Source organism: Babylonia areolata, chromosome 1 (assembly GCF_041734735.1).
Source record: "Babylonia areolata isolate BAREFJ2019XMU chromosome 1, ASM4173473v1, whole genome shotgun sequence".
NCBI classification, from domain to species: Eukaryota; Metazoa; Mollusca; class Gastropoda; order Neogastropoda; family Buccinidae; genus Babylonia; species Babylonia areolata.
In genome coordinates, this window is record NC_134876.1 from 53,378,788 (window position 1) to 53,389,937 (window position 11,150).

The following is an 11,150-nucleotide window of genomic DNA, read 5'->3' on the forward strand; positions in this document are numbered from 1 at the left end:
TTCTTCTTCTTCTTATGTAAACATGATACTGTTCACTCTCCATACGCCCAACCAGACATATGAACTGGATACATGACAGGGAGAGGCTACCAGTTTACTTAAATAACAAAGTAAGGAAAGAACTGTGAAAAAAGTGGCAGATGCATCTCACTACAGCTGCTGTCCATCAACTCCAAAATAATATGAACGTAAAATAAGGTCAGATACTGTTCAAATAATATGTCTTTCATACATGAGCATATCCTGGTATAATGTGATTATTTTGTAACATACACTGATATAGGCAGAAATAAATCTCACAGAACCATTACCAAAAAAAAAGTAAATTAAAGGCAGACCTCCCTTAAATTGGCGAAATCTACAAATGACCCCTGTAGCACTCTGCAAGCGAAGCTCAAACAACCACTTTGGTCTTTCTGCAAGTTGAAAATGTTTAATGAGCTGACCATGTGACCATTTGCCAAAATTAGCCAAAAATAATATTAGCCTTTCTGCAGCAGACATAAAACATTGGTCAGGTGATTCCATGCATTGTAGTCCCACACATACACATTTAATTATTCACACACACACACACACACACACACACACACCCACACACATATATATATATATATATATATATATATATATATATATATATATATATATACATATACACACACCTACAGAGGGAGAGAAGATGAGGAGAAAACATGGAAGACATAATACAGCAGATAATTGGATCTGCAGAACAGGGGAAGAGAAGGAACAGCAGGAGGTAGCCTGGCATGGGAAGACTAAACAAGGCAGTGTGCATGTGTGTGTGTGTGTGTGTGTGTGTCTGTGTGTGTGTGTTTGTGCTTGTGTGTTTGTGTGTGTGAGTGTGTCTGTGTTTGTGTGAGTGAGTGTCAGTGTATGTGTACACTTTTGCATTCATTTGTTGTCACTGAACTATTTTCTTTCTGTTTGCAGAGATTGTTTGTACTTGAGAAAGGGATCCTGACATACGCAAAGTCTCTAAGTGATGTAAGTAGTTTGTTTTTTATTCACTCTTCAAACTAAAGGCATAACTGATGCAGATATCAATATAATCTTTTTTGTTTGGCGTTTGTGTGTAAACTTGCTGGGTGCTTTTGGAAACATAGGAATGGTGCAGTTACATGCATGAATGCATGCTTTTGTGTGTGTGTGTGTGTGTGTGTGTGTGTGTGTGTGTGTGTGTGTGTGTGTGTGTGTGTGTGTGTGTGTGTGTGTAGTGTGCAGGTACAAATTCACATCAGCAGGTTATGTAAGACTGTGTTTTAGAGAGAGACCCTTAGCTGGCTATCCTTTCTAAGAATAAGAGTATCTTTCAGTATTTATAGTATATTTGTCCTTTCATTTGTGTTTATTGTGAACTCTTTCCTCCCTTACTGGGAGAGTCTTTCCATGGATGTAGGCACTGTTATGATGATGCTGATGCTGATGATGCTGATGTGTGTGTGTGTGTGTGTGTGAAGAAAATTGAATTTACCCATCGTTATTGTTTGGCATTTGTAGGGATTTGGTTGAATCTTCTAGGGAGTAAAGGTGTGGGAATGGCCAATGCCAGAGGCCCAGTCTGTGGTTTAGCTGATGTAATGTGATTGTCACTGTGCCCAGTTTTGTACCCAGGTTTTAAAAAAAAAGAAAGGCTTTAAGTTTATGTTGTTTAAGTGGTCTTTTGAACAATTTTTTTTTACATGGCATGTCTGTCACCCTATTAGTATTAAGACCCTTTGTTGTGTGTTTGGCTCTGAGCTTCATTGAACTGTATTGAGTTGAGAGGGAGAGAGAGAGAGACAGACAGACAGACAGACAGACAGACAGAGAGTTCACAAATTTTGGATGCCTACATTCATATGACAGATATAAAAGTATTTGTTTTGAAAGTTTCCCATTTTCTTTTCTTTTTCTTCTTTTCACTTTTCTGTTTTGCTTTTGAGATATGATTTATATCAAATGGAGGGAAATTGGGTGGGAGAGTTCCGGAATGGAGTGTTGTATATATATATATATATATATATATATATATATATATATATATATATATATGTACATGTATGTTTAATGCGAAATGTGATGCTCCCACAGTGTGCATATGTGCATGCATGTGTGCGCGCGCGCGCGCGTGTGTGTGTGTGTGTGTGTGGGTGTGTCTGTGTGTGTCTGTGTCTGTGTCTAAGGCTTGTCCAGCATTTGTGTGTGTGTGTGTGTGTGTGTGTGTGTGTGTGTGTGTGTGTGTGTGTGTTGCTGTCTTGTTTTTCAGGCTTGTTCACTTCCCTCTGCGTTTTCTTCTAACCTCCTCTGTCTCTTCTCATTATTGTCTCGATATAACAAGTCCAATCTCATCTGGAGAATTGTATCACGAGTGTCAAAAGTGTCTTTCAATTCATAACTCATTCTTGTTTCCTTTGGCAATTCTCTGTCTGTATATTTGTCTCTGTGTGTGTGTGTGTGTGTGTGTGTGTGTGTGTTTATCTCTGTGCTGCCCTCTTTTATTAAGAAAAAAAAGTTTCACTCACTCAATCTCTCTGTCGCAGTGCCGCTCTCTCTCTCTCTCTCTCTTATTCATGCTTTCTCTTGCTCACTTCCTCTCCTTCCGCTCCTTTCTCACTTTCCCTCCACTTGGCGTATTCATCAATCCTGTTCTTCCTCGGGTTAATCAGGTTGGCTCCTTTGTCTCAGTCGTCTGTGCCGTGTAATCTCCACTCTCTCACTTATCCTCTCTCTCTGTCGCTTCTCCTCTTTTGCACTTGACCTCGTCTCTGCCTCTGTCCCTTCTCCTCTGTTCTACTTGTCCTTTGTCCCTTCTCTGTTCTACTTGTCCTCTGTCATTGTCCATTCTCCTATGTTCTACTTGTCCTCTGTCCCTGTCACTTCCCCTGTGTTCTACTTGTCCTCTGTCCCTGTCCCTTCTCCTCTGTCTCTGTCCCGTCATCACTGTTCCACTTGTCCTCTGTGTTTATCCCTTCACCACTGTTCTACTTGTCTTCTGTCCCTGTCTCTACCCCGTCTCCTCTGTTCTACTTGTCCCTGTATCTTCTCCTTTGTTCTGCTTGTCCTCTGTCACTGTCCCTTCCTCTGTTCTGCTTGTCCTCTGTCCCTGTCTCTGCCCTTCCTCTGTTCTGCTTGTCCTCTGTCCCTGTCTCTGCCCTTCCTCTGTTCTGCTTGTCCTCTGTCCCTGTCTCTGCCCTTCCTCTGTTCTGCTTGTCCTCTGTCTCTGTCTCTGCTCTTCCTCTGTTCTGCTTGTCCTCTGTCCCTGTCTCTGCCCTTCCTCTGTTCTGCTTGTCATCTGTCTCTGTCCCTTCTCCTCTGTTCTACTTGTCCTCTGTCCCTGTTCCTTCTTCACTGTTGTACTTGTCCTCTGTCCCTTATCCACTGTTCTACTTGTCATCTGTCCCTTCTCCTCTGTTCTACTTGTCCTCTGTTCCTGTTCCTTCTTCACTGTTGTACTTGTCCTCTGTCCCTTATCCACTGTTCTACTTGTCATCTGTTCCTGTCTCTGCCTTCTCCTCTGTTCTGCTTGTTCTCTCTCCCAATCCCTTCTCCGCTGTTCTACTTGTCCTCTGTCTCTATCCCTTCTCCACTGTTCTACTTGTCCTCTGTCTCTGTCCCTTCTCCACTGTTCTACTTGTCCTCTGACCCTTCTCCTCTGTTCTACTTGTCTTTGTCCCTTCTCCTGTCTTTTACTTGTCCTCTGTCTGTCCCTTCGCCACTGTTCTACTTGTCCTCTGTCCTTGTCCCTTCTCTGTTGCACTTGTCCTCTGTCTTCGTCCCTTCTTTTCTGTTCTACTCATCCTCTGTCTCTGTCCCTTCTCTGTTCAGCTTGTCCTCTGTCTTTGTCCCATCTCCTCTGTTGTACTTTTCATCTGTCCCTGTCTCTGCCTCTCCTCTAGCTCTGTTGTACTTGTCCTCTGTCTCTGTCCCTTCTCTGTTGCACTTGTCTCTGTCTCTTCTCCTCTGTTGCACTTGCCCTCTGTCTCTGTCTCCTCCCCTCTGTTGTGCTTGTCCTCTGTCTGTCTCTGTCCCTTCTTCTCTGTTGCACTTGTCTCTGTCTCTGTCCCTTATCCTCTGTTCTACTTGTCCCTGTCCTTTCTCTGTTGCACTTTCTCGCTGTCCCTGTCCCGCCCAATTTGTCTTTTAGATTGATCCATCTATCTCATCTGTCTGTCTTTTAATCATTCTCTTTCTGTCCCTCCACACCCCCTACCCCACCTCCCCCCCTTCTTCTTCTTTTTTTTTCTCCTTCAATAGTGTCGCCTGTCGTACTCCTCTCTGCACAAAGGGAGGAACAGTGGTCTTTCCTGCTGTCTATTCCCTCCCCTGTCCCTCCAACACTCATTCCACCTCCCTCCTCCCTCTGACATTCTTTGTCTCTCCTCATCAGAGTGAAGCTTGATTGGGAGGTTATTGATCAGGGGCCACCTGAAGTACAGGTCATCTGCACTACAGATTTAATTGCATTCTCCGCCCTGAACATAGTCATTAGAGCACCGGATGTTCATTCCTAGGGTCCTGGGTTTGAAACCTGGCAGCTTCTGGTGTAGTAAGGGTGGATGTATTTCCAGTCTCCCAAATCAGCATAATGTACAGACCTGCTTAATGTGTAATACCCCCCTTCAGATGCGTTCAATATTCTGTTATCCATGTCAGTGTTTGGTGGATTACGGAAACACAAACATAGCCAGCATGTGTGCCTCTGTAAACGTTGTATGGCTGCCTAAATTGTGGGATGAAAAAGAGCCTTCCACGCAGAACCCACTTTTAGGCCTGTATGAGTGGATGTGGGAACTGCAGCCCTCAAAGAGATGGGGGAGGGGGAAGGGAGGGGACAGGTGTCCATCAGAAAACAAAGATCCACTCACATCGGATGTTTTACAGTCCTCCAAAAATATTTGTCAGTAATAATTGGCCAAATACTTGTCTGGCTTTTACTCTGCTTGGACCATGTCTGTATGGGCAATGTCATGGTTGTGCTGCTTGGCATATATATTACGTATGTTAAAGAAATGGCTAGGAACATTAAGTGCAGCAGTAGGATCAAAAATTAATAATAACAGGGCAGTGACCTTGTGGTCTGTTTACGAGTGACGTCTGCAGCTAGCTTGAGATGAGAGGAATGCAGGAGGTGTTGGGGGCTTGGGTAGGGGTGTTAGGGGTAGGCAGGGCAATCTGGAAGTGGTAAGTCTGACTGTGGAACAATGCTCACATTCTTAGCATGGAAGTAATTTCCTGGTTCTGGCTGTTTGGTAAGACGATTCCACACTCACCCACCCACCCACACACACACACACACATACACACACACACACACACACACACACACACACACACACACACAAACAACAACAACAAAAAACCACCAGCAGACTCTATGGTCATGTCCACATTGTTTTTGATGACATATAAAGCTGGTGCTTGCGCTGTTCATTATTGGTTCCTTTGCACAGGAAAGTGAAAGAGGAAAAAATGGTTATTTTTATTCTGACATCCTGTTCTTGTTGATGTACAAAGCATCGGATACTTGATGCTTATTTATGGGAAAAGCTGTATATCTTTGGCAGACATTGTCTGCACACTAATTATTGATTATTTGATTCATAATGTCAAGGCTGTCAGTTTACTGGGGTTGAGTCATAATGTAACCGGTACGGTTACTAACCACTTAACCAGTATGTAATACATTAAATGGTAATTGTTTATTGGACTAGTGTCAAATGTATCAGTTGTTAATTGCTTTTAAAACTAGAATATGATGCATTGGATATCATTAAAAAAGAAAAGAAAAAAGATAACCAAGCTATGAAGTTTGAATTTTTTTTTTAATTAAAAATTTTTTTTTTTTTACTAGTTCCTTCTTGGATTAATTAGTCATAGGAGCAAGTATATTGTGTAGGTCTTGACTTGTATACATGTATGTAGACAAAGGGACACATGCATGCACACACACACACACACACACACACACACACACACACACACACACACACACACACACAATCACACACGCACAGGCATATGCACTCTCTTTCACTGACTCACATGCTTGTACTCAAACACACAATTACACACACATGTTCACACACACACACACATACTTGCACATATTTCATGTTTTATCAGATTCTTTGGCCCCATTTAGGGCATGGAGCGGAAACAATCAATAAAATAAAAGCCAGCATTACATGATATGTAAAGTCATTACACAGACTTATACACAGAAATCAAGACTATGAAGACAGATCTGTGGAAAATAGCTGCAGAACAAGAGAGAACGCACATATACATACATGCATGTACATGCACACAGACACACGCACAGAGTAGATAATTAATAATCTGTGTCTTGCAAATTATCATCTCAAACACAAACACACAAATACTGCTCCCACACCACTCCCCCTTCCACACACACACACACACACACACACACACACAACTATACACTGCAAATACACACACACAAATATACACTGCAAATACACACACACACACATGCACACATGCACGCACACATGGATGCATACGTGCACACGTTTACAGCACAAACACTTACCACACACATTCTCTCTCTCTCTCTCTCACACACACACACACGCCACAAATTCCCCTCCCCTACAACAGAAACACATACATGAGCACACACACTCACACACACACACACACACACACACACTAACGCAATCTGCAATCTGCCCTTCAGCTCTTCAGAGACCTGTGGCCATCCTTTTCCCTGGCTGCTGTGATTGCCACATGCATGCCACCGGCTCCCTTAGTCTTTCCACTTCAAAGCCTGGAGCTTCGGAAATTGCAAGAGTGATTGTGTGTGTTTGTGTGTGTGTGTGTGTGTGTGTGTGTGCATGCGAGCGCGCGCGTGTGTATGTGTATGTGTGTGTGTGCATGCGTGTATGTGTGTGTGTGTGTGTGTATGTATGTGTGATGACTAAGCATTATCTTTTAGATAATCAAATCAGTATTGAAATGAATAAATAATCAGTTATTCCCCATGCCACCATCTTGTTTCTGATCTTTTCTGCATTTGTGGGCTGCAGCTTCCACATTCACTCATATATGATAGATCTATGAGTGGGCAGTTCCAAGTATGGCTGTTTTTACCCCATTCTTTAGGCAGCCATAGTCCATTTTCAGACATTCTTCCAGCCCCCAAAAGAAGTGCCTGCATACGAAGGGTGCACAGTTTTCATTCTTTTCTGAACTGGTATTTGCCATGTTCCAACCTAAAAAAACTGAAAATGATATTTTCCATGGTGTTTCTTCTATCAAGTTGTCAGGTTTTGTTATTTATATTACAATGAATTTGAGTGTAAATTGTAAAAAGCGCTTTCACATTTCATATTTACTTCATGCACTTTTGACGATTTTGTGTATACACAAGTGCTCATGGAAACCAGCAGTATTTACTTGATTATGTAGGTGGGAAGGATGTATCAAAGCAAACAGATACAGATGAAGATTGGATTTTATCAGTGATATGTAATAAGCAAGTGTTCAAGCAAGAGAAGTATTTCTCCAGGATTCAGCCTGGACTGTGCTGTCACTTGAGTTCACCACTCTCAAAGGAGGGAACCAGCGATCATATTTACTATGCAGCAAGTTGGTGAGAAGGATGTATCACCAGCAAGCAGATATGTAAATTGGATTTTACAATGATAGGAATAAGCGAGTGTCACAGCAAGAGAAAGATTACTCCAGTATTCAGCCAGTACTATTTTGTCACTTAGTTCACGCTCTTGAGGCATGTAAATAAGATTTTATCAATGATATGGAATAAGCAAGTGTCACAACATGAGAAAGATTACTCCAGTATTCAGCCAGTACTGTCACTTTGTTCACGCGCTTGAGGTGTGTAAATTGGAATTTATCAATGATATGGAATAAGCAAGTGTCACAGCGAGAGAGGAATATTACTCCAGTATTCAGCCAGGACTATGCTGCCACTCACTTCACACTCCCAAGGGAGGGAACCAGCGATCATTTTTACAGCAGGTTGGTGGGGAAGGCTGCTAAAGTAATGGCCAGGGCAAAGGCTTCTGGTTCTTTCCTCCCGTTATACTGCAGTGTGGCAGCGTTCTGCATCACATCTCATCACTCCTCCCCTTGGCATCGATTTTCTTTTTTGGGGGGTGCCTGCTTCCTTTCCATTAGCCCCTTTCTGTGGCAGACATGGCACAGTGATGGGGTCTGGGCTGTTTTGTCTCTCTTCATTTGCATGTGGGGGTGTTGTTGGGTTTTTTGTTACTGTCTTCTCCAAACTCTGGCAAAGTTTTTTTTTTCTTGTTTTTTTTTTTTTTTTTTTTTGTTGTTTCTTTTTACTAATACTGATTTATGAATTTGTTGAGTCAAATATGGAGACATATTGTTTATCTTTACCTTTTTTCAAATTTTCTTTTTTTCTGTTGCTGCAGTAGTTGGATGAAGAACATTTAACTTTTCTGTTTTCTTTTCATTTGTAAGCAAAATAGTCAAAAGTAGTATTTTAATTAACTCTCTGAATTTGAAATATTTATCTGTTGTGATCTTGATGGCCTTAAAGTCCCTATGACCTTGAACTTGAGATGCTTTCCTGTTTTTAGTTGTGACCCTGAACTTTTAATTGTGGTCTTTACTGTGACATAAAACTTCATAATTATTCCTGCAGGGACCGGTGGATTTCTGATATAATTATTATCCCTGCATGACCTCGACACACTCTTACACACTTAACCCCCTACTCCCCCCCCTCCTCCTACACACACATATTCACACACTTACACACTCACACCCACCTCAGTCATGCACACACACATGAACCCCTTCCTTATGCCACCCACCTCTCCCTTTCACCCCCCACAGTTTCAGTTTCAGTTTCTCAAGGAGGCATCTGAGTGCAAACGAATCCGTAAGCACTACACCACATCTGCCAGGCAGATCCAGACAGCAGCACAACCGAATGTGCTTGTCAGGCCTTGAGTACATGCATATTTTTATATTTGTGTACCTATCTGAGTGAATTTCTTTAACAGAGTTTTGCCAGAGGACAACAATTATATTGCCATGGGTTCCTTTTAAGTGTGCCAAGTGCATGTTGCATACAGGACCTCGGTTTATCATCTCACCTGAATTGCTTGATGCCCAGTTTGATTTTCTAGTCCAACTGGGGGAAAAAGGGCAAGAGTGGGATTCTAATGCTGACCATCATGGACAAAATGTCATTATATCAGTCGAAGTTCCTTAAAGTTAGATGATCATATGCTTGTCTCAAGTATTAAGTCATGCATGTCTAAGCTTACACCCTCATGAAGAAAAACTATAAATCACACACACACTCACACACACAACACACACACATTCTCCGTCTCTCTGTCTCTGTCTCTCTCTCTTCCTCACACATACATGTATGCACACAGTCTCCCCCTTTGTCTTTTCTCTCACTGTCTGATCCACATGCACAGGCAGACACCGACACAGTCACACAAATTTGTTCCCACACACAGGTGTAACTTTTTTCCACTGGAGATGGCAAAATGAGGAAGTCTGAAGACCATCTTGACAGGTATGTCAACAGTAATTATCAGGCAGCAAGATCACATTGAAAATGAATCACACTGTGAATGTCACTCTTACCAGTCATCCTTTCCCTGCTCACAGAAATCATTTTATCAGCAGGAAGGGTTTGACCAATGTGAACAGCATTGCTATCTATTTAAGGATGAATGTTTAGGAGTGAGTAGTAAATGGTGACAAGAATGTTTGAGGACTTAAGTAGGTCAGGATTTTGAGAGAACATGTGGCAGGGGACAAGATTTATATCTTAATCCTCTTCATGCCCTGTGGCACATAAGGCCACCACCACCAGAGGTCTCCACTGTTGTTTGTTTTGTGATTTCTTTGCGAGCTTGCCTCTGGTATATACACCTTCACCTTAAGCTCTTTTTCACAACTGTTGAGCACTGTCCTTAGTCTTTTCTCGTTTGGTGTCCAGCGAAGGACTTTGCTTGGAAGTGCATCTAGTGGCATTGTAAAGACATGTGAAGACAAGATGATAGGGATAGTTGGGTTTTTTTCTTTTTCTTGAGTGCCTATGAATAGAAAGGTGTCTGCTTCTGTCTCTCACCATGCTTGCTAGCACATATATTTCATTTAAGCACAATGGCCCTACTTCCATCCATCTCCTCTTCAGAAAACAGGTTGATGGAACAGAAAAGGTCAGAGGTAAGACAGAACAGGGGGACGATCTCACAGAGAAAAAAAGGGCCACTTGTTGATGTAGTATTGCATAGTGGTGGGAGTTCTGATCTTTGGGAAATCTCAGAGATTGAGTACTGAACCCTGAATGACATTCTCACTTTCTCAGAGTCTGAGAGAAGAGATATTGTCATTTCTTAGTGTGCGTGGGAGAAGATTTATTTATAATTTGTTTTTTTGACACACATGCACTCTTACAAACACGGGCATGCATGCACGTATGCGAGTGTGCCAGGCATGTGCGCGCATGCGTGTGCGTGCCAACCCCCCTCCCCCAACCCTCCCTGCCCCTCCCCCCCCCCGCCCCCCACACACACATGCTCATTCACACTCATACATACACTCACACACACACACTCTCACACACATACATACACACAGACAGACAGACACACACACACACACACACACACACACACACACACACACACACACACACACACACACACACACACACACACACACACACACAACACACACACACACACACACACACACAGAGGTAGAGAGAAAAATTGTTATTTTCTGGTCTATGTGGGAGAGAGAGAGAGAGAGAGGGGGGGGAGGGTGGTGGGGGTAGGTGAGATTGAGTGGTTGAATTTCAATGTGGTCGTGTTATACACATACACACACACACACACACACAGGTAGAGAGAAAAGATATTGTTTTCTGATCTGTGTGGGAGAGAGAGGGGGGGGGGGGAGGGGTAGGTGAGGAGGAGTGGTTGAGTTTCAATGTGGTCATGTTACACACACACACACACACACACACACACACACACACACACACACACACACAGACATAAGAGAAAAATTGTTGTTTTCTAGTCTACACGCACGTGCGTGCACACACAGAGACAGACAGACACAGACAGACAGACAGACAGACACACAGACACACA

The 11,150-nt window shown here is 42.7% G+C and overlaps 1 protein-coding gene across 4 annotated transcripts in view; it reads left to right on the forward strand.

Annotated features, from left to right (window-relative positions):
* LOC143284023 (oxysterol-binding protein-related protein 3-like) overlaps window positions 1-11,150 on the forward strand; it is a 90,037-nt gene that overhangs the window by 23,278 nt on the left and 55,609 nt on the right. For all 4 annotated transcript variants that reach the window (XM_076590576.1, XM_076590606.1, XM_076590586.1 and 1 more), the window contains exon 4: window positions 955-1,008. In XM_076590576.1, coding sequence (XP_076446691.1) covers window positions 955-1,008 — 54 coding nt within the window. The remainder of the gene's footprint in view (window positions 1-954; window positions 1,009-11,150) is intronic.